This window comes from Trachinotus anak, unplaced genomic scaffold (assembly GCF_046630095.1).
Source record: "Trachinotus anak isolate AG129_WGS33_773 ecotype Australia unplaced genomic scaffold, CSIRO_AGI_Tana_v1 ptg000007l, whole genome shotgun sequence".
Lineage (NCBI taxonomy): Eukaryota > Metazoa > Chordata > Actinopteri > Carangiformes > Carangidae > Trachinotus > Trachinotus anak.
Window position 1 is genome coordinate 18,291,934 of NW_027273858.1, and position 24,300 is coordinate 18,316,233.

The window sequence follows — 24,300 nt, forward strand, 5'->3', positions numbered from 1 at the left end:
TAGACATGATTAAGCATGGATAAGCCAGTCCACAGTTTGACTGCCAGTGTGTGCAGTCACCCACCCTGGCCCACTCCAGGGCATGAAACAATGTCTGCCACATTAAAAGTTTCAATTAATCATCCTCAAAGAAAATTTACATTTCTCAAGGATCTCTTTAGATGGTGTAAATGTATGGCCAACTTTATATTCAAATCACACTTTGTGTGAAAGAGCTCAAATGGTCATTGAAATGACAAATTTCACTAAGCAAAGAAACCAGTAGTGATAATACATCTTCTCTGCTCTGTCAAATACACATTAAAGCTGCTCAGATTAACTACACCTTAGGACCAGACCGGGAGCCAGGGAAATGAACAGGCAAACTAAGCAAATCTAAGCAAACCTTCACCCGCCAACTGGTACATTTCTTACTTTTAATAGAAGAGGCTAAACTATAAGTAAATGTTTGGTTTTATTGTACTGATTAAAAAAATCATAGCATTTACCAGAGTCAGCTCTGGCCATGTGTTTCTCCGTTTCTGGCCATGTGGGTCGGATTTGTGGTGACAGACGGTGGCTTTGTGTGGTTAGGGAGTTGGCGGGTGACCCCAGAAGGAGCACCTGTCCAAGAGTGGACCTGCTGCTCGTTGTGTTATGCCTTTGGGTGGGTTTGGCATTAACCCCACTGTCATGTTCCTCTCTCCCCACTACCCTCTCACCCCAGCCCTAAGACATACATAACCTGCCAGAGCCACTCTGTCATCATGGGATTAATTAAAATGCTACACAGCAAAGGCAGTGGAGCACTTTAGGGCTGTGGTATATACATGAATGACATACACACGTGTAAGTGCCCACACACACAAAGAGTCTTTGAGTTTGACATATAGTGTAGGGTTGTTGTGTTTAGTTACCTCAGGGGACATATAACCGAATAATCACCTCCGGTGATGGATGGACAGATCGCACCTCAGCATCCCTTTTTTCATGTGCTGTCCAATAATGCATTGGCTATATTTATTATGGGAGGCATTATTTATGCCTGACTAAGTGAATTTGCCCAAAACTATGACCATCTGGCTCATGCTGATGATTTGCATTTGCATAGTTCTTCTTGCAGTGACAACTATGTTGTCAGAGGTTCCAAATTACCTACTCTCGTTGTGTTTAATTCATACCTCTCTCACAAGGCATGCTATTCATTTGAGGGGATTCAAATAAATTGAGAAGAAAAGGAGGTTACTTATTTATCCCAGACCCCAGTGATGCCCCAACAGAGAGACAATAGAGGTGAGGGATGAATTCAGTTGTCCTGTGTGCTATCCTCGGCTATCAACATAATTTGATTAGTGACCTGGTAACTATGAATGGGTGGGACCTCTTCATTCAAGTCCATTGGGGCTCCTGGGGCAAGAGTCCATGTTACAGGGCTCAACCCCCTTCCATTGCAACCCTGCCCCCGTGTCATATATGCTCACAACCGGGCGACTGGGTGATTAATGACCAAGCTCGTGGGGCCATTGACAACTTCTGGTGACTCTACACAAAAGCCATCACCCTTGTCACATTAGCACCAGTCTGGCAACATTTGGCCGTATGCTGCTGGCCTGAAACACAGGAAATATGTGGTAGACAGATGTATGTATAAAGAGTGTGTCTGCCTGAAGCTCAACATTGTCATAGTAAAAAATAACATGGTAAATTCTTTCATTATTTCAGTATTTTTTGTTTTTTTTTCTCAGCAAAACACTAAGCTCCAAGTTGGCCTCTGCACCACAAACAGTAAAATCCCTTTATAATAACGTCATCTACTCAACATGAATTTCCTGGCATCTCCTGATTTCATTAGTGCACTCCTTCCATCAATGTATGTCTTCTTCGTCAGTTGTGTCTCTAGCTAATAATAATCCAGTATAATTAGGAAATGAAGAATGGGCCTGCCAGCATTCCCAGCAGTGTTTTCTGAAACTGGAAACTTTCCTCTTCTGCCTAAGTTTTTGTTTAAATGAAATGTCTGCATATTAAAGGAGATGAATAATTAGTAGCCTTAAAGCTTCTGGTTATATTAAATTTTCATTTGACTCCTGAAGAGCTTTAATTTGTGAGGTGCTCACAATCTTTGGTTTGTAAGGTGGTAGGGGGAACTGTCTCGCAAGTAGGGGAAAAAAGTGGATATCATTTAGTGAGTGTGATTATTTTTCCCTGATGAAACAGCTACAAAACTGAGATCAAGTACATGTACACGCTGTCAAGTTTCTAAACTCCCAGAGTGTTTTCAGATCTATCTGCCTTTTTATAGGAAGAGTGAAGTGTGAATTAATAAGCACAATTGCTGCTTCCTCATCTACAGTATCCTGTTTTCACTGCAGCTATCACCTTTAATAAGAATTGTTGTTAATGACATCTGTGGCTGTGGTGTAACCTTTAGCACTCCAACCTGATTGCTGTATGTCTCACTCTGACAACACTAAGAACAGGTGGGATGTCTTCAAAATTTCCCAAGGCACTTTTATTTTTTACTTTTCAGCAGTGCCCCAACTATGATTACTGAATCCACAATGAAACTCCTGAAAGAGCAGACAGCAGTGCTAGAATCACCACAGACAATACTGCATACGGCTAACATGTATACTGTAGATGTCAGCTGGCTGCTCCGCCTGTCTGTAAGGAGAACGTAAAGTATGTTTTACACTGTGAACATTGGTTTACTAATTACATAAGGATTATATGCTTCTGCAAAGTTTTATACACACAAATCATGTAAATACTATGCCACCATGAACCACTTTGACAGCTAGGTAGCAGCTGAAAAACATGTTGAAATTATTTGTAAAATAAGGGTCAGGCCTAACAATCAATGCAACCATTTAAACTCTATTCCTATATAGAAAATAAGCAACCATAGCTGATACATGTTAGCTCTCAACATTATAATTAAATATGCCCTTCCCATGTTTGCACAGCTTTATATAGACTTATATAACGCATAATAGCTTGTACTGTGGATGAATGTAGGGATGCAACTAATAATTGTTGCCATTATCGATGAATGTTTTGATTAATTGATTGAAAATCTCCTTGTGACTAATTTGCTTGTTTTGTTTGACCACTGACCCAGAACCCAAAGATGACCCATTTTTGACAGAAAATGGAGAAAAGTGAGGTGCCGGAGCCAGAGAATATTTGACCTTTTTTGTCTGAAGAATGAATGAAATTGTTCATCAATTTTTTTTATTGATGACTAATCATTTCAACACTGGAATAAGAGGTGTGTTTAAGTGTTGTAATGTCACTGTTTTTTTTATGATTTTCTAATTGTTTCAGTATACTGTTAACAACAAAGGGGTTGTTGGACATACCAAGAAATAAGTGGAAAGTATATGGTAACATTGCCAGATGTTAGTTTAAGCTGCATGAGTGTGATAGTGTCTATAGACACACACGTCACCCTGTTAACTTGAGCAGGTTTTAAGCAGCTGCAATCTTAGGATTACAGTGGCTTAGATCCTTTGACCTTCCCCTCCTACCAGCCCAGTGTACCGCTCGATTGAAATAGATTCAGCAGACTTTTATTCAAAAACAAAGGAATTTCTCCTGATCCTTCTTCCCCCATCTTATGCTCTTTCCTTCCTTTTGGATTTTCAAATTCCTCTAAATGAAAAATGATTCTCCTTCTTGGTATTTTGTACAACAGACGGTCCCATTTTGCTCCCCCCTCAGTGGGGAGGAAATGAGTTGTGGGAGCAGATTCTTCTCACACAGAGATCTCCGTAATCGTGTGGCTGCGTGTCACTAGCACACCACAGTGACAGCAGCTTTTAATTAATCCCACATCCCACCACCCTGCCCTGCCCATGGGTAGCTACTCCCCCAAACTTTTTCCTCTTAACTTTTTTTTCTGTGTTTTTGACTGTGTGCATTTGGATGCTGTGGTTAGGGGGATTTCTCTGACTGCCCTCTCTCAACTCACTGCAGCGTTGTGTGTAGAACTTGTATGGTTACAGGGTGACATTGCTGTCACTTTTCCACACTTCTGAAAGCAGTAGATAGCCCGCTTAGTGCGTTCACGTGTTTAAACCCTCTGATGTCAGTTCCACCAACTCTGTCTCCACGAGTTTCGTAACTGACTGAAACTACGTGAATGCACCAAATCCACATGAGATGTTAATAACCTTTTGCTGGCCTACACTGGGTCAGGGATGTTACTCGTTTGCTGCACTGCAGTGATCTTATGTCAAGGTGCTTGAGTACAGCAAAATAATGAGGCCTTGAAGTGTCTGCGCTCTCCTTCTGGTGCCCTGATGAATGGTGACAGGTTGTATTTACAATCCCAAAAGGCGCTGACATTGCTGAATTCTGCATCTCTTGGAGAAGTACCAAAACATTGCTAACGTTGAGCAAAGGTATATGTGTTAGCCCCGGCTGTGGTGTGGAGGCGGCTGTGTGAGTGAATGAGCGGTTGATAAACTTCTCTGGAGAGATGGACTGAGCTTTCGCCTGAAGGTCAAACTGTCAAAAAGGTAATATCAGACCTGCTGAGGTAGAGTTCTGCCCTGCTCAGTCTTCATCCTCCAAACATCTTGGGAGACCAAATCAGGCGTGTGAGCAGGAAAATCAAAGCCTCAACATTAAATTGATATAATTTATACTGATCTTGTTGTTACATCAGTGATATGCAGTAGACTTGGTTAAGACCGTGCTGTTTGATGGTCAGCATGCAACGTTTCCTATCATTACTGATGAACTGATTATGCAAGCTTACTGCGTTTTCTGTGTTTTCCTCCTGATAGCCAAAGTGCATAAGGCAGCTGCAGACAAACACTGCAGATACAAGCCTTGGCTTGCTGTTCAGTATGACTTGGCTGTAGCAACCATTAGGTTAGCAAAGTGGGCTAAACTTGCACGCTATTAGGCTGTCAACATCTGAAAATAATGAGCTGCAGACAGAGCCACACTGGCATGCAAATACTGTACTGACATTTAAAGCTGGCTTAACATAAATGAGAGAGGAGAATGGATCGAAGAGGAGCTTTGGCTTTCCACTGCAGAGCTGCAGGTCTGCTGGGGGTAATAGACAAGTTGGACCCCTCAGAACCTTTAGGAATGAAATAATTATTCCCCTGCATCAGACTTCATGGACAAATGGGACTGAGGGTCGATTAAGTTCTAAGGGGGACGTGGTGTTGATCTCATAAAGGGCATCAGGAGATGTATGGCCTCTTACAAGACCATTTAAACCACTTAATGGAGAACAGGAATTAATGGGTGCCACAGAGCAGAGTCAATTATATAGATATTTTCATAAGATATTGTGTATAATTCATAGTGTAATGGCATGGACACCAATCAGCCCCTCTGCTTTTGTTTTGGTTATAGCCTGTTTTAAATGAGATTATTGACTCTGTATTTTGGAGTGTAGAATAAGTTGCTGTCTTCATACAGTGATATAGACATACTGTCATCGTCTGCCATGTGGGGTGGCACAGTCTTGATGGCGGTGGCTCCTGTTAATTTGTATTAATGTCAGATAATTTAGAGTTGCCATGGATGTATGTGCACGCCTTGTGCTCTCAGGCAAAAAATTGGATTCATTAAGAAGATGGAGGAGCTGGTTAGATTTTTTTTTTTTTTGTCCCCGTGGTTTCAGGTCACTGAATAATGTGAAGAGATGGAGAGGGTCCTGGCCTGGTGGATGGGGGGAGCTGGTCAGAGACAGAGGGGAGAGGACAAAACCCCCATACAGGAACACATCACTCACATTGACACGTCTCTCTCCAGACACACTGTTTTCGCCTCTGCACTCTTTTACGGAACAGAAATGTGCTTGTGACTGAGAGCAACCAAGTCACATGACAGTCTTGGGACAACTGTAAAAAGGAAGGGTGATGATGGCTTTAGGTTACTCTGCTCTCATGTATAACAATCAATACAATTATCTGTTTGAGTTAATTACATGCATGGACATGTGCACTGGTTCACATGAATGCACAATTAATCATAACTACTCCTACTCATAATTACTCATAGACAAAGCACACTCACACATGCAGACCTGTGCATGGGTTACCATGAGCCTCTCTGATGAATTGCAAACTGTACAGGAATAGTCAAATGGCTGTCAAAATTCAAGAGGATCCCTGCTCAATCTATAATTCCCATCACAGATACTTATTTACTTGTATCTCAGTGACCGCACCTACACATTCACAAGCACGTTTGCATTAATAACACCACATTTGAATGATAAAGAGCCAAAGAGCTTAAGATGTAAGTGAATGAACCATACACACAGTGCCAGAGGATAAACGTAAAAAGCAAGCACTTCACATCAGATCAGTTCTTTTTTATACCTCATACACATACACATGCAAACACACACACACACACACACACACACACACACACACACACACACACACACACACACACACACACACACACACACACACACACACACACACACACACACACACACACAATATATGCTAATTTTACACACTGGCAAACCTGCAGACTTTGTGGGAGGCCCTGGGCCTTGGTTTGGCGTCTGACCTCAGTACTGCTCTACTCAGCATTTAGAAGCCATTAAATCATGGGTCTGTTTCATGTGCAAGCTGTGTGCAACAGGATGTGAGGGAGAGGGAACAGCAAGCGCTCCTTTTATTAATGTTTTGAATGTGTGGTTGTTTTTGGCATACTAATCTATGTGTTGATGAAGCAAACTTTTTTACAAGAGTTTGAAAACAATGGGCTTTTATTCTGTGTTAAACTCTTTTAAGAACAAAATGTTCAGTATAATTAGACTTTGTAAGACATCCCCTTTACTTTACATTTTGACTAATTGCACCCTGGCCTAGCATGCTTAATCAAGTTGATAAACCATCTCACCTGAAAATTGCAAAGAAAAAAATCTCCAATTGGTTCTCTCCGTATCAACTCATTGGCTTAACCCTATGCCATGACCCTTTTGTATTTTTCCGAAGGCAATTAAGCCATTAGCTAAACATCTGACCTTTTCTTCAAAGTGTTTTTCCCCATAATTTCTGCTGTTCGTTCTAAGAATGCTCAGTAATGAATGCCAATGGGTTTCTCCTAAGCAGAGCATCCTTATGGTGGACAGGTTGCCTATCAGAGTCTCTGATGACGGGCTATTTTTTGTGGGCACTGATATGCATCCGTTTTTCATCTCTTGAGATCCTTGAACTGAGTTTGACCTGACCTCACTGACCTCTAATCAGTCAGAGGGTCACATGGCCTGTTGTTTTTTTGATCTTGCTAATGGTGCTGACGGAGAAGAACTGTGCCCAGCTACTGGCCACATTGAGGTCATCCAGGAGTGCTTTGATACGAGCATCTATAGGAATGCAAATGTGACCGACTGCCTGACCAGTACATTACAATAGGAAAAACAGCAGCCTGGGGCAGACAGTGCAGCTGCCCCCATTAGTTTTAATCTGTGGGTTACATAAAAGACAAACATAATTAGATTCTGTGTGTGTCACACAGGAGACAAATGCTTGTAGCATCTTGGGTTGTTTAAAGACTTGTCTGACCCCAGTGAGAACATCAGAGTGATTAAGGAATTGTGTAAAGGGACCGATGGGTCAAGGGTTGTGAGTGATAAGTGAGGTCACACAGGGTCGTCAGCAGTCTGGTTCATCAATTTTGCCTTATACTTTGGTCAGCCAAAATGCACAAAGCTTCTCTGTTTAATGTATTACTCTCAGTGAAAGTCACAACAATAGCATGCTCCTTTCAGCATTTGGCTAAAGTATAATTTATCACACAGGTGAGAGAATATGTGAGAGCAGCTTGCTCATTCTCTAAAGTGGTCCGCATACTTCAATCACTACAATCCATGTGAGTAATTTACTTCATCCCGAAAGCCCACCAATAACACATTAAAGATAGTCGTCTTATTTAAAAAAATAAAAGTTAGCTAATTGATACAGTATGAATAAAAAATAACACTTGAAAAAATTTTGAAGTTGTTGCTGTTACTGGACATATGGATGCTGTGCTCAAGAAATAGAATGCTTTTCCATTTTTCAACATTTGTAGAGCCACCTCATTCATCAGGGACAAGCTGACGCTGTGAAGCCAGTGGATATCTCAGCTTACACATTTTCAGCTAGGTCGACAATATCAAGAAGAAAACCAGACAGACTTTTGTTTGGTTTAATTTACCTAAAATCTGATTGTAGCACATTATGTTGTTTTCTTTATGTTTCTGTAAAAGGTCACAATAAAGAGTGTGATAAATATTATCTCTGACGAGGATGCCTTGCTCGTTTAGTGCAATAAAAAAATTGCCAACATTTTTATCAGTTTTATCATGTAGTTTCTCTGACTGAGGCTGTTCACAACAACAAAAAACAGTTGACAGCGCTCATATGGAAACTATTACTATTCAGTATTCTAAAAGTAGACCCTCTGTTTACTTTAATTCCAAGTTAATGTGATATATATTTAGTGTTCGGGGCAGGGTTAGTGTATACTTAAGGTTTGGATCACTTGTACAGCTTTTAGTGACTCCCTTTACTGTAATTAAAGCTTTCACTGTGTTAAGAGCTTGTGGGTGTGTGAAAGTGGGTATACGATATTTTTTTTGATCCATACTGAATACTTTTATGTGCTTTTTTGTAGGAGTACGGTAAATGCTAGTCTAGAGAGTATATTCTGATATGCATTAACTTTGTTAGCTTTCACAAGATATTCTGTTGGATGCATTTGTAAAATGGGGTAGCTGACTATTTCACTACTTTTACATGTGTACCTTTTCCAGGGCCCTTGCCTGAGTGAGCTGCAACCATGTCATTAAGTGTACCGCCTGGAGCCCAGAGCAGTGTATATATACTCTGTCCTCTGCAGGGACGGGCATCCCCAGCAGGGTCTGCCTGTACCACCCTCCATATGGTGGCTCGTCATTAGTTTTCTGTTGCCCTGGTGCCTGGGAGGTTCATCAAACCCTAGAGTCCAATCTCTCCACAGCCCTATTTCTACGCTACTGTGATATTTCTCTCTCTGGCCAATCGGATAAGTCACACATGGCTTCACCGCACGAAAGAACAACAGCAGCCTCAAGCAGATGTTGCTCTGCAGACTGCTCATAGAGTGGAAAACTGGGTTTCAAGAACAGTATCTGAGTTATTGTTGAAGAGTTCACTGTGTCTTGAAAGGGGAATTGTGGTTTTAAGGCTATGAGCTACGGCCTCAGAGTTCAGATCTTTGTGAAGGATAAATAAGCAGTAGGTTATGTTTTTATCTCCAAGCAGTTTTAGATTGTCTGCCTAGACAGTAATTTCAGATATGAGTGAATGAAACACGTTGCCTGTAGCCTTCTCTTTACTTCAGGGCAGTTCACATTTATACAAAGATAGAATTCTCTTGAGTAGTAAAAACTAAGCAAAGCATGATGCAGAAAAGCATGATGGGATAATACTAATTGAACACAACAATAGAAGCATTATTTTGGGTGTGGTAAGAAAGAGCAAAGTTATTTTTGTCCACTTTTATTCTGTAATATGACCAATATTTTTCATATTCAAGTGTGTATGAAAAAAAGTCACTGGTTCTTAAAAAGCTAAATACAATAAGCATTGGATCAAGGCACATACAAGACTGGCCAAAGGGCATACAATGCACTTTGGTTTTCAATTGTAAAGAACAGTTAACTTCAAATTGTGGCAACATAAAAGTGTGTTCATTTGAAAAATAATACAAAATAATACTCATTAACAAGGAGTTGCTGATCCGGTGGTAATTCTAATGAAAGCCAACACGTTTCGTCTTTTTGGCCTGGTGACTAGAATGACGTATGGTACATGGTACTAAAGAATGCCGCCATTGTCATTTGGCCATTGTTGGCTTGTACAAATAGAGATAGTGGGGGGTCCTCTGTGTCAGCCTGTCCAGTCTACTTGTTTTGAGGAGCAGAGAGCTCTTTAAGGTCGGTGTGCTTTATCTGGCCTGTTCTGTGGCCTACAGTCCTATCAGAAACACTGGAACCCTGCTTGGATTACTTTGCTGTGTTTCTCCTTGCAAACAGAAAAAAAAATCACACATTGAACAAAGCAGAGAAATAAAGCATGGCACCTCATCTTTAGTTATTTGTACTCAATACCAGGTGAATACTAGAGCAAGGTTCTTGGTCTGTAGTATGTGGAGACAGCTACTGACTGCTCATTCTTTTAGAGGGCAACATGCCTGCTTTGCAAATTAGTTAATCAACTGTGCCTTAGTTTATGTCATGTCATTTTTTTGCCTTTTTGTTTTTCAGACAGCCACAAAGTTTAAAAGAATGACCTGTGCTTATACTACAAGGTTTTCTAAAGTCTGATTGTTCAACACAGCAATGAAAACCCACTTTCACAGTTGACAAGTCATCATATCTCAGTAGAACACAGAGTTTCTTTTAGTTGGTCGATAACCTTAAGCAAAGGAAATACAGTACAAATTACTACAAATCCCTAAAATATAGAATTGCAGTTAGTTACAATACCCACTGGTGATTCAGTGATGGCCTGCAACTGGAACGTTCTCCGTCTTCATAAAATGTCCTTAAATATAAATTATATGGCAAATGTACAGAACATTGCTTCCTTAGTCTTATAGATCCAGTGTTTTGTGAAAGTCTTGCCACTCTGTATAAGTAACGCACTCATCACGAATGTCCATGCGAAATATCATGAATGGGAATGGTCTGAATCTGGTATTCCACTGTCTCTGTAGCTCCTGTTGTTAATACTGTTCTCGCTATGTGGGCTTTTGTATAAACTCAGGCCATTAGGTGGGAAAATCGTGTGTATCACAAACTCCTCCTTGGACACAGGCAGGTGATTTATAGGTATCATTTGAAAAGAGGTCTCTCGTATTTCTAGGATGGAGTTGTCCTTCTTAGTGCCAGCCTCAGCATAGTCATCCTTTCTCCGACGGCCTTTGTTGTAGGTGCAGTTCCTGGAAAAAAGCGACCCGTTCCTGTGGACATACCAGCACACCAGCGCCAACATGATTATTGCCAAAAGAGCCACAGCCCCTCCAATTATAGCAGCCAAAGGCAGACTAGAATTTTTGTAAGGCTCCTTCTCCTGCTCTCTGTTTAAAGTTGTAGTTGGGTTGTATGATTTGTGAGGACCAGTCTCTGTCTCTATGCAAACAGGGGTCTCATCTGACAGGTATATGTTGCTGGTCTCCATGGGAACCATGCATATCCTATAGGAAGATTCTGGCTCCAGAGCAGTGAGCAGGTACTCCGTCCTCTCCCCCTGCACAATGGTTTCAGTGATGGAGCCAAAGGCAGGGCTGTGTCCCAGCTTTAGCCAGCTAAGCCGTAGGGCAGTCATGGGCTGTGACACCCTCCACGATATGTGTATTGTATCTGCGCTACTTGACTTCACACTGATGGTGATAATCTTTCTGCCTGAAGAAGTGGTCGTGCTATGGTAATTTTTACTGATGTCAGGCCCTTTTACCACAGGCCTTTTAGTCACAAACAAGGGCCACTGGGGCTGTGAGGGGCGTAAAGTGTTGGAGACTGTGCTTGTCTCATATGTGGGGATGAGCTCTGAATCTGTGCAGTCAAACATGTCTGTAGTTAGGTCTTTAATTGCCATGCCTTTGACCTTATCAGGACCCTGGCACATGAAGCCACGTACATTCACCTTAGATGTCAACGACCGCAACCAGTCACGCACCCATTTCATCCGGCAAGTGCATTGCCAGGGGTTGTTGCGTAGCAGGAGCTGTGTGAGATTATCCAGATCTTCAAATACACCCTGTGGGAGGCTGCTCAGGTTGTTACCAGACAGGTCCAGGCGATACAACTGCCTAAGGAAGGCAAAAGCCCCAGGTGGGACCCGATTAATGTGATTATCTTGTAGCTGCAACTTCTCCAAACTGGTACCTGGCAAGTTGGCTGGCGGTGATGTTAGGGAGTTTCTCACTAGTGAGAGCTCAGTCAAGTTGATCAGGTTGATGAAAGCCATCTCCCCAATCCCACGGTTGTTGAGCAGGTTACCATCCAGGATTAGTCGCTTTAGGTTGATGAGATCTTGCAGCGACTGCTCTGAGATGGAGGAGATGCGGTTGTCATCAAAGCGCAGCTCCTCGATGCTCATGGGTAGGCCTGAAGGGATGGTACTTAGGTGGTTTCTGGAGAGAAAAAGCAGTCTGAGGTGATTACTGTCCCTGAAGGCCCCCTCCTCTATGCTGACTGCTGATACAGAATTATCATCGAGATGCAGCTCCTCTATGTAGGGAATTTGAGCTAAAGAAGCATGGGTAATCATCCGAATGTTGTTCTCCTGAAGGTGGAGCTCTTTTAGCCCAAGAGGAAGATTGGTAGGGAACTCATCCAGATTGTTGCAGTAAAGGTAGATCTTCTCCACATATGTGAGCCTGCGGAGCTCTGCAGGAATGCCCGAACTCTTAATGCGATTGTTCTGCAGAAAGAGCACTGTAGCATCCTGGGGTATACCAGTAGGGATGGAAGTCAGGCCACGGTCATTACAGTAGATGAAGGTCCCATCACAGCGGCAAGCAGAGGGACATGAGGCGGAGGTCACCAGGGGGTTAGCAAGACCAAGCAACAGCCCGACCCTGATGAGGAAGAGGATAAAGGCCTTGCATTGACGCACCATCTTGAAGCTGTGTCGTCTGGCAGTCTAACCACTCAAGAGACCCTGGAGAGAAGACAGAAGGGTACATTTAATACACAAGGCCTTTAAAGGAGAGCCAAATTCCTGTTCTCATAATTGCTGAGTGTTTGAAATGCTGCCTGCAATAACTCCTGAGAGAATTCAGTTTCAATTCCTCCTATTAAATTGATATAAACTGATCATTTGGATTACCAGACAATTGTTTTTTTAAGATAAACTGCTTGCTTCAGAGATAGCTTTCCATTATCTACCGGTTTATAGATTTCCTGTGATTAGAAGTTTCAAAACCTAACCTGCATAAGAAAAAGAACACCTTTTTTGTTTTCTTCTTTTTGATAAGAAATTTTCTACCATCTGAAATCTGTGAATTGAATCTCTGTGCTTTTGGCCTTGACTTGTGAAATGTAATAGCATTCAGTTGTTATTTTTACATGTTTCTGTATCTCAAGGCTGCCTTTCATCGCAACAGACCGGGAGGGTGAACAAAGTCTGGCTTTGTCGATGAACTGTTGTGGAACTGATGTACTCTTAAGTCCAGCTGGAACATTACCCATGTTTTTTGCCATTCAAATTCAAGATCCAAAAAGGACATGTTTTACTATGAAACTATGAAAACATACTTTGGATATAATATTTATTATTATGTGTAATATAATACTTAATTAATAATTTCAATTAACAAAATATTTTACAATTCATAAACTTATAGCAGAAAGCCTTCAAACTGGCAAAACTGTGGTGAAAAGCAGAAGGTGCCAACTGGTTGTCTGTCTCTTTTTCACTATCAGCATGTACTTCTCTTTTAATTAGGCTAATACTGATTTATTGCCTTAATTATTCATTCCTGCCATGACCTCTTCCTGCACGTCTCATTGGAAATTGTGGTCTGGTCAGTGAAGGGGAAAGAAGTGAAGCCATCTGTATTTGTCATACCTGATTTATACGATGTGGTAAGTCCTTTCCAGCCACCAAAAATCCAATCAAGATTTCTTCTTGAATTTGCTCTTATCCTTTCTGAAAAGAAAAGTTTGTCCAAGGGGTTTCTAGTGATATCCTGACCTGGTCAGTGTTTGCTGAGCTGATCCTTGTTTGGACGATGACCTCCTCTGTGTTGTCAGAGGCTCATGCTTTCAATGCTTTTACCATGGCAGATAAGCCTGTAGAAAAAGCATCCCCTCTCACTGACAAAGCATGCCCTCTCAGGTAATATTAAAAATCCTAATGGGTGTTGAAATTGTCAAGCTCAACAGCCATAACCGCAAATTAGATTTTTTGGATGTTGTATAGTGATCCGTGTGAGGATGGGGTGAGCTTTTGCAAAGGCTCCTTTCTGCAATCAAGCCCGACAGGCATGATGAGTTGACACAAAGCTGGTCTGAGCCATGCCAATCCCCTGTGCCACAGGCTCAATCCAGGCCTGTTCACTTGTGTACTCCAGGTCTACAGGTAACCCAGAATCCTCTGCTCCCTTGTCGAGCCTGTATACACATTAATCCAGGGCTTTGGTCCCTTTTCCTGAAGCAGATAACCAGTGTTCTCTTCTCCTCTAAGGGGCAAAACAGGGCAAGGCGCTTATCCTTCTGGGCCCAGCCTCCTTCATGCATCTGCAGCTTGACTCATACTGTGCCCTCCACACACCTGGGATTGTGTTCTGGAAAATAAACAGAGACAAACATATTTAGTGCCCACATTCAGTTATTACAAAATTATGTTTTGATGACTAGGCAACAAGAGAGTAATGACTCAAAACAAATAATAGACATTTATTTTACATTGAAGTAATTACCAAGTGTGCATTTCATTTTTCATTATTTTATTTGAAGAAACTGCAGAATTTCAGAATATATAATTCTTTGCACCTCAAGCACTAATTTAGTCATTAATTTTTATTGTGAGACGTGATGCTCATCTGTGTAAATCTATAAGTCTAGGAATGTTTTATACTGAATTTAGACCCCTATTGCATTGTGAATAGTTATTTTGAAATACCCTTTCTTCTAGGCTCTGATTTTAGCCCGTTGACCTTTTGCAGCCCGTTACTTTACAGACCATGTTTCTTTTCTATGGTGATAGAAGAAAGAATGTCTATGCATACGAAAGACAACAGTGATCTAGGCCCCAACACAATAGCTGTGGGTGGAGCCCCTACGCCTTCATCTGGTTCACTGCTTAGCTGAGCTTTTCGTGTTTTACAAAAAACAAGTCCTGCAATTAAAAAAAATGCATTCTGTTAGTTTAAAAATGAGGCTAGTCCAGATTCCACACGTTAGACGAAAAACAGATCCAGTCAGTACTTACTGAATTTCTCACAAAGAGAAAAAGCACTCATGACAAATGAGGTCCATTTGAATTTCGTATGGAGAAGAGGATGGCTGTTGCATACATCTGCCACTCCCAGCTCCTCTTTGTGACCCCTCACCCCATCCTCTCTTGAAATTCTATGAATGCTATTTCTTTTTGTAAAAATAGAATTTCCTTTGCCAAAGAAAATGTTATGTTTCCTCTTACAACACAATAGCTTTGTGCCCTTATATATAACCATCCGTGTGACCTGCTGGCAGCCACAAAGTGCTGTAAAACATGGAAAGGTAAATTAGGAACAAAGGGCCCAGCCATTTAACAGTTGTACTCCATGACAAGGAGAAGATTAGGGAATTGAGAGGCTTGTAACTCGATTACAACTCCTGAGATGCTGTCTAATAATAACGCCCCCCTCCCTTCTGTTCCATCTAAACACGGGCCCTCGGTCCAGTATTACATTAGTAGTAGATTAGAGTCTGGGGAAAAAGCACCAGATGTGACCTCTACCAACTTCTGGAATAAAGGAGTCTGACAAGGGGAAAAAAAAGATGAAATTCAGTAATGGAGTTTTATAAAATGGCAGGATGATGGAGGGATATGTGCTATCTGTCTGTTGGAATGAACTTTTAATGCAGCACTTAGTCAAGCTATTTTAATTTAAATAGCCCTTTTCACCTCATTTTGTAAAGTTCTCCATCCTCTGAATATTGTTAAGTATATAGTCTTGATGTGAATCCCTGAATTCTTAACATTACATGAAAGAGGGTAATTGTCTCTGCATTTCTGTGTTATCAAGAGAACCCAGCAAGAACTATCTGCTCTCGGCATAACAGGCTTTTAAGGTTGGTGACAGTGTGATTCTCTGGTTAGTTGCCCCACGTACGATATGGTGCAACATTTCCAGTTAATTTCTTTGGCCACCACAACTCTATCAGCAGCTGAAAGAACAGACTCTGTCTCAGTGTCCAGTAGAAAGAGCAGGGGACATGGTTTTTCATTTATGAAGGCTGGTGTAAATATACTCAGAGGGAACAAAAACTGGAGCATATTGTATCATAGGCATCGGTGTGTTATGTTATATTGTGGATGATTTATCAGATGTCTGCTTTGAACTAAGCACATCATGCATACTTTACAAGGAGCATAGTTGGCTTGGATGCTTTGCTATTTTTTTTTTTCCGCTTTTCTTTTTCCACGCTCATCGGATTTCAGGAGAGTGGCCCCTCTCTATTGTTTGCTACAAGGCAGGCATGTGGACCTTGTAGCCTGAGCAGAGGGGGTTTAGGTATTAAAACCTTTTATTCTAGCAATTTACAAATTCCTCTACCTTACAGAATTCGATTTACAAGACTTTTCAATTGCATTTACTAATAATGTATACGCATGCAAACCCACCAACACACACACACTATGATCATGTGCACGCAATCATTCTGGGAGCAGCGGGGGCTGAGTTAAACATTTTTAGTGATGGATGTCTTTCTCCATCGTTCTAATAAGCTCCGCCGGCCAGACAGGAGATTTCTTTAGCAGTCAAAGTGGCTTCTGCTTCATTTAATCTGAACTGGCAAAGTTAAATTGAGCATCCTGGTAAAATTGTGTGTGTGTGTACAGCTAGTTACCTTTCAGTGGAGAGCGTGGGAGGCTCACACAAAGCTGGACACTGATAGCCATTGTGAGCTCAACACGCATAAATGCACATTTAGCCAGCAATAACAGAGCCCAAGACTTTGTGCCCCCTAGTCATATACTGCACAAGAGAGGCTTTGGAAAATCTCAAATAGAAACAATTTCATGCCTGTCAAAAGTATTGCAGATTATAATGACTTTTAGTTCCGTAAATACAGACTAATATTACATGGGCTGCATTTAGGGGGAAAGAGCTGTAGAAGTAGTAATGGCTGACTGTTAAATTATTCATGAGCCTTGAATTAATTTTGAACCACAGTAGAGTTCTCCATGGGGAAATCAATGCTGTTTGTATCTGCTGTTGATTATTCCTTCAAATTCATAATGTAGTTTTTTAAAATTGTGATTGATTGCTCACAACATAGTAGTTGTTTACTTTATTTTTTCAGATTTTGGTCTGAAAATGTGTATTTTTTTGTCCCATGTCACAAGTTGGAGGGTTTTACCCAAACATTCAAATAAGACCTGAAAACATTAATTGTCCAGGCTTGTATGATGATGCATATAAGTGTACTTAACTAACCTGATACGAAAGCAAAAAGTAGTGTCCGTTTATAATTTCTTGTATTTAGATTTTCTTGTTTCGTGATTTTCTGCTCTAAACTCAGGTGAGTTTTTTGTAATTTTTTTGTGTGCGATGAAACCTTGTGTCTGCAATTCATTCACATATCAGTAAGTTGTATGTTAGGACATCGGGCAGCGGCCTGCTGTGGTGCTGAGACACAATGGAACATTGATGGTCACTTCACAGGGACACAGAACACGTTTCAATAGAAATGGGCTAAAATCTCTCATAGTTTTACAGATTTGGTATGTGTCCTCCTGGCGCTGTCTTTAGATGGACTGAACGGATGATACATTTGCTGGCCCATTAAGAGTATAGAGAGGCCTGGGACAGACGGGGGTCTCTCTTTTGTAACGGCCTGAAAGGAGAGATCTGTAGCAGCTGCAGTGGTTTTTCCCCACATGGGGGTGGTAGGCACTACAGTTTTTTTCCTGAGTCATATCGCTTGCAAAGGTTTTTCCTGCAGTGTTTATGCTTTGCAGCCATGTTTACACCTTTACATCAATCTCAATAATTTGTCTTTTAAAGCTTGGAACAGATGGTAAAAAGACACTGCTTTTTGGCTAAATAAATTATGAATTGAAGTGAATTAGGCCTCCTCCAAGTACAGTGTTGAATCTGAAAAGTGTCCTGGTAGTTATGAATGTCTCATTATGACCCTTTTCCTCACGTCATTCATATTTTATGCTTCACTGTTTCTGCCAGTAGGAAGATTCTGTCTGTAGTGACCTGGTTAGTTGTTAATCTGCAATGTGAATTCCCTCTGAAAGCAATTGACTGGGGACTTTTGCCTCGGGCAGTCATCAGTGAAGACAATTGGGTCTGCCCGCATGTCTACCATGTTTAACAGGCTATTTATTTTTTGTCTCTCAGACATACTGAACAACAAAGAGCTACATTATAAAGCTTGAAAACTGGAGTCAGGTTTGGTTCCACTATCAGTGGTTTACTGAGATCAGGCTGTAGTCTGTATCTATCAGTCAATGCTTAAAGCCTGGATGACCTTATCATTTCATGGAGATAATAGGCTATGTTAAATTGGATTAAAAACTGTCCCTGGCCTGGTGTTGCTACTAAAGCATACAGCTTAAATACACTGCGTGAGAACTTCAAGCGCCCACTTTATTGCACTGTTCTAACGGGGTAAATACCAGGTTTTTATGCAGAGAGAAACGAACAGAAGCCCTTGATTCATTTACACTGGAGTGGAGGTCCTGCTGTCAGTCGGCCATATGAGCAGAGGGTATAATTAACTGTTTATTTCTGGATGCTTATCAATACGACAGTCATAACAGAGCTGCAGCTGCATAGAAATGTCAGATATTTGTTTTGAGGCGTTGCTGATATAACGTACAGTATGTTGTGTGTGTGTGTGTGTGTGTGTGTGAGAAATGAGCCGTTGCTTGCGTGCGAACTGGTGCGTGTGAAAACTTACATGGATTTTATTTTGTTCCTTTTTGGGGACCTTCATGACTGCGCCCCTGCAGCACATAGCTCTTACAATCTATGAGGTTTTTTAGGGTGGACATCCGTGCTATCGGCCGACGAGCTTACGGTTGCACACAGTAAATTTCATTGCGGTAGGACATGAATAGGAGCTGGTCTGAGTCGTGCAGACAGTGACGCTGGAGACGCATTTAGCGGAGTTTCTCCAGCTGCCCCTTCATGTCCAACTCCGCGGGATCTGCGCTGCAATTTCAGCTGCGCGCCGGGGTGCCTTCTCAGGCTGCGACACCGAGACTAAATCACACAGTCCCCTAATCCCATCAAGTTTGCGTGTTTGCCTCTGTTTATTTTCCCACTGCTTTAAGAATATCGAAAGCTGAAATAAGGAAGGAGCAGATTTTAGACGTCCCCGGTGATCTGAGTGCTTTAACACATGTTTTGACACGTACTGATTCAGAGTATGAATGTGATCGAGTAGAAGATTTAGCGTGTGACCACAAGAGATTCAGTTTTACAGACAGTGGAAAAAGGGAGAGGGAAACAGATCTGGTGTTTGTGGTCTCTGTCAAGACACACGCAGAATAAAGAGGGAGGCAGCACAGGATCGAAGCAGCAAGTTGAAGACATGAGAGAGGCTTGAGATGACGAGACAGACGAGCAGCCTCTTTAAGCCAGATCTTTATCTGCCAGACTGAGCAGAATGATTTGCCGTGCATAAACTCAGGGTAGAGCTGAATATGGTTATTTGAAAGGAAAGTGCAATCACGGTTTCTGCGTTACTGTCGCTTAAAGCGTGACTAAGCCTGTGAGACAACCACCTCAGAGACACCCAATATTTTTCATCTGGGCCGAATATTAAAAATTAAAGAAAGGGAAAATATAGTAACTAATTACAAGCAACTCCTGAGGATTCCGCATGACTTTAAATTCCTTCTGCCAGAAAGAAGATCCAAAAAGATGAAAACGATGCATTCCCAAAACGAGTGTACCAGCAAAAAAAACGCACTTACCTCTATAATCAACCAAAAAAAAAAAAAAAAAGGGAAAGTAACAGGTATCCTCTGAAAGTGTGGTTCACAACGGGGGAAAAATAATAATCCAATCCTTAAATTCAGATCCAAAAAAGCTCCTCTCGCTCACTAGGCTAGAGCTATTTGGAGTTTATCTGTAGCAGCACTGCTATGTTTGCTGGTGACCCCCCCTCACACACATACACAATCTGTAGGATGTGGAAGGACATAGGTGCACGGGTAGATCTCAATACAAATGTGGAGTTGTGTTTGCCTCTAGCTTTGCTTCAATAGAGCACTGATGTCATCTGGAGGAGGGGTCTCTCTCTCTCTCTCTCTCTCTCTCTCTCTCTCTCTCTCTCTCTCTCTCTCTCTCTCTCTCTCTCTCTCTCTCTCTCTCTCTCTCTCTCTTCTGTCTGTCTGTCTGGGAGATGCATAGGAAAGTTGCAGTGTTGAATGGATACACTAGGGGGAGTGGAGGAAAGGGGAAAAGCTCTCACATCCTTGTCAGATGTGTGCACTTAGGATGAGTGAGTGGTCACTGTTTGGGAAGCGATACTCACTTGCAGAAAAAGAGGGAAAGAAAAAAAAGTACAGTATGTTTGTGCATGTTGTTGAGATACACAGAACCTTTTATTTGTTTCAGTTTTATTTTAGGCTTTGTTAGCTCTAGTTAAATTCGCATTTGCATGTCTGTTTGAGATATGATAGGATAATTTGTAATTTGGATTTTGACAACAGGGGCATCATGACATGTTGTGATTTATAAGTTATCTCTGTTGCAGGTGCTTGCTTCTTTATCTGGACAGAATATATATATATATATATATATATATAGGTTTTTATTTTCTGAACTGAAGAAAGAAATCTACTGTTTCACAATAAACCAAAATGTGTTAATCAATCTAAAATTCTAACAAAAAGTTTCCTTTTCTTTTGTATGAAGCACATACCAGGCAGTCTTTTTCAGTCTTTAACATGTAATGAAAGTTTGATGTTGTCACAGTGAACCAGCATAATTTTCATCAAGAATTTGGAGTTGTGCTAATTCCTAATGTGATTCCCTGTGTGTGACTGCAACCTTGTGTATATATAGCATGCATGTGTGTGTGTGTCTGTGTGTTGATACAGGACAGACATGTGAGTCGCTCTGACATTCCTGAACCTTACTGAGTGTTGCCCCTCCTGCTTTCTCTTTGACCCTCCTTGGTTTCATGTTTAAATGAAGCCAAACAGCGGGTTTGCTCCCTACTAGACCCAAAGCAGCAGTGAGTCACCCTGTTAGTCAAAGAGTTGCACAGCAGATCTGACCCAGCCGACACTCGCCTGCTCTGCGTCATCTCCAGTGTCTCCCCCTCCGGCTACCTGACAGGGCAGACACCACAGCCCGGCACACTGAGCTGCAATGGAGCAGCTCTATTTATCTGTTGTTGACTATCAGCTTCCTGTTGATGCCAGTGGGTCAATGATCAGATCTGTGTGACGTATGCAGCTGTCTGTGTAATGTGGAGACTTCTCCCTTACATGCTATTCACTACTGCCAATACTACTTTTTGTAATTACATCAATCCTATTATGCTGTTCAGTTGTGAATGCCTTGAGGATATATATTCATTTTCAGTAAACAAGTCGGTTCGTTAGAGAAGTATAATTCACTTGTTCCTGGGTTAGTAAAATATTGAGCTGAAATTTATCATGTTTTCTGTTTGTCGAGAGAGAGCAGCTGCCCTGTAATAATTAATAACAGCTAAAAAAAAGGCAAAAGAAACATTTTGTCAGTAAACTACAGTGGCAAGAGAAAGTAAGTGAACCTTTTGAACTTACCTCCATTTATGTATTAATTTTTCTCAAGATATGGTCAGATCTTCCAAGTTCCAATTATGAAGAAACACAATCTATTTTAACTAATAACACACCAATCTTTGTACTGTTCTTGTCCATATTGAAAACATAATTTAAACATTCACAGTGTTTGATATGAACGCCTCAGCTAATGGCATTAATGAAAACTAATTGGAGTCAGGAGTTATCAAAGTTGGAGTTCAACCAAGGAAACCAGATTGGAAGTGTGGGTAAGAGCTACTTTGGCTTATAAAAACTTTAGCACTTTGAGTTTCTTATTCACAAGAAACATCTGCTGAAATGAAATATGCCTACCAAATGAGAGATCTCAGTAGACTTGTGATTGAGAACTGTTGATTACATGAGGCTGAAAGGGTAACAAAGTAATCTCAGTGATTATAGAGATTTATCAGTACACAGTTTAACAAACTGTCGATGAATGAAGATGGTTTAGTTATGTGGCTGCTCTCTGGAAGTGGGCTCCCAACTAAGGTGACTCCAAAGGCATGACACTGAATGCTCAATGAGGTAAAGAAGCTCAGAATAACAGCTAAAGATGTAAAGGAATCATTGGAGCTGGTTAACATCTCTGTTCACAAATCTTCCATAAGCAAATCGTGATTCATGGCTGCATGGAGCATTTTGTCCTGCCATGGACACCAAGGAGAAATCTGCTGCTCTTCAAAGGACATTGGTACATGTCTGAGAGCAGCTTTACATGCCAACAACTGCAGCTCTATGTATGATATAAAAAATGGACGTTATGCCAACGTGAAAACATCATCCCAACGGTAAGGTGAGGTGTAGGGAGCATCATGATTTTGGGCTTTACTGCCTCTGGGCCTGGACAGTTCTCCATCATCAAAGGAATAATGACCTACCTCACCTCACTGGATAATCACCCTAAACATCAAAGTAAATCTACTATAGAATGACTTCAGACAAAGAAAATCAACCTGTTGGAGTGGCCCAGTCAGAGTCCAGACCAGAAGAGATGCTGTGGAATGACCTGAAGAGAGCAGCTCACACCTGACATCCTAATATGTCTGAGCTCAAGCAGTTCTGGAGGAAGAGTGGTCCAAACTTCCTCCTGAACATCATGCAGGTCTGATCAGCTGCTACTGGAAGAGCTTGTTTAAGGTTGGTAGTATCAAAGGAGGTTTGATCCAAGTGTTCACTTACTTTTTCCACCAACAATGTGAATGTTTGATGGATATGTTCAATAAAGACAGAGATGTAATTGTTTGTGTGATGTAAGCTTATGGACCCAGTGTTAAGCATTAGCAACCCAATAATCTTTTATTCTTACAACAGGTGAATGGAAAAGCCAGCCTTTGCAATATACTGCAAATGACCCCAGTTTGCCCAGTCATATGATTGCTTGACACAATACTTAACACAAATGCTGGCAATGCATGTAACCTCCTCACATACAAACGGCACAACTCTTTTAATATCCCCATTTACACTCCATATCTATTTCTGAAAGCTGTTTTCTTATTGTCTGCTCATGAGCTGATGTGGACCTTTACTCATAAGAATAGTTGTTGCCTCATTAAAATGGTGTGCACTATACAAGAATGACCGTCTAAGTATCTGACAACTGCTGGCATCTCATGCCTAGTTATTTTGCCAGGACAGAACATGGTCCAATTCCAGCTTCAACTCATAAGCACACGGTTAAACCATGATTGTCATCTCAACTGGAGTGTCTAATTGAACAGACACTTAAGCTTAGAGGATCTGCCATAACTACTTAGACCTCCAGTGGAGTTTACAGATTTGTTTGCTTTCCAGCTGGAGTGGCTCTCACTTTTGTTAGAAATCTAATGGGTTACCAAGACAAATATAAATTGCCTGTATGGTGTTCATTTGGTGGCCAGTGTGTTAATGAGCTTAACTAGCTTGTCGTATTAGTCCAGGTGTTGCATGCCAAAGACTGAAAGGTGAGAAAAGGTCAGTCTCGGACATCCTGACTTGATCCTTGTCTTCCCTCCAGAGAAACAGAGCAGAGAAACCTGTGCCTGACCTTACTGTGGCTTCCTTTCCTAAATCAACTGCAGACACATCTGTCAGCGGCTGCTGATTGACCCTCTCTCAGACATACAAAGAGTCCCACTGGAGGACAACGGTGTTGGGTTTCTGTTATCTCAAGACCAGGGAAAATCTGTTGCCCTGTTCATCTTTTGTTCAAAGGAATAAGCGCTCTCCTTTGCCAAGGATGCACTCCAGTCTGTCTGGCCAATTTCACTGTGACAACAGACAGGTTGTTTCCTACTCTGTTGTGTGTGTTTGCAAAGAGGGAACAGCTAAATATATTAAGCCACTTGATTTTGCTAAGTGCTGGCTAAAGTGCCTTTTGGCTCCGGTGGCATCAAAACAACTGTTCAGTGTGCACTTGGTCTTACTCAATATCAAACTCTCGCGCGCCCAGTTTTGGTCTCTCATGACAGACATTTGACCAGATAATTGATTTACTTCTTTGCTCTTGCTCTGGTCAATAGATGGGGTTTATGGTGCCCTATTTTCTAGACTGTTTGCCAAAACACGTGGACCCAGTCTGATTGGTGCTATGTAAGCTAGGTGTTATGGATTCTGTTTTATCTTGCTCAATTTTTCGTTTATCCGTCACTTAAGATTAGTGTGCGTTCGCTGAAGAGCTGTGAAATACAATAGGCCCCAAAACTGCTCAGGGGCTCACAGGGGAGAAATGGAGTCTGATTTCCTCTCATGTCTCCTTCCTAGCTCTGACTGGAATTCATTATTGATAGACTCTCCGTGTTCTTAACCAATGCCAAATTAAGGGGAA

The 24,300-nt window shown here is 41.4% G+C and overlaps 2 protein-coding genes across 5 annotated transcripts in view; one reads left to right on the forward strand and one right to left on the reverse strand.

Annotated features, from left to right (window-relative positions):
* Nucleotides 1–24,300, forward strand: part of macrod2 (mono-ADP ribosylhydrolase 2) — a 388,659-nt gene that overhangs the window by 57,204 nt on the left and 307,155 nt on the right. The gene's annotated exons all lie outside the window — the stretch shown is intronic.
* flrt3 (fibronectin leucine rich transmembrane 3) lies at nucleotides 9,479–20,145 on the reverse strand. Of its 2 annotated transcripts, XM_071481178.1 has the most exons (3): nucleotides 19,650–20,145; nucleotides 13,572–14,289; nucleotides 9,479–12,662 (listed from the first exon to the last, which is right to left on the reverse strand). In XM_071481178.1, the coding sequence occupies exon 3, from the start codon at nucleotides 12,618–12,620 to the stop codon at nucleotides 10,668–10,670; it is 1,953 nt and encodes a 650-aa protein (XP_071337279.1). In that variant the 5' UTR covers nucleotides 12,621–12,662; nucleotides 13,572–14,289; nucleotides 19,650–20,145; the 3' UTR covers nucleotides 9,479–10,667. The 2 variants fall into 2 exon arrangements, with proteins under 2 accessions (XP_071337279.1, XP_071337278.1); XM_071481177.1 differs by lacking the exon at nucleotides 19,650–20,145 and having other exon boundaries at nucleotides 13,572–18,435.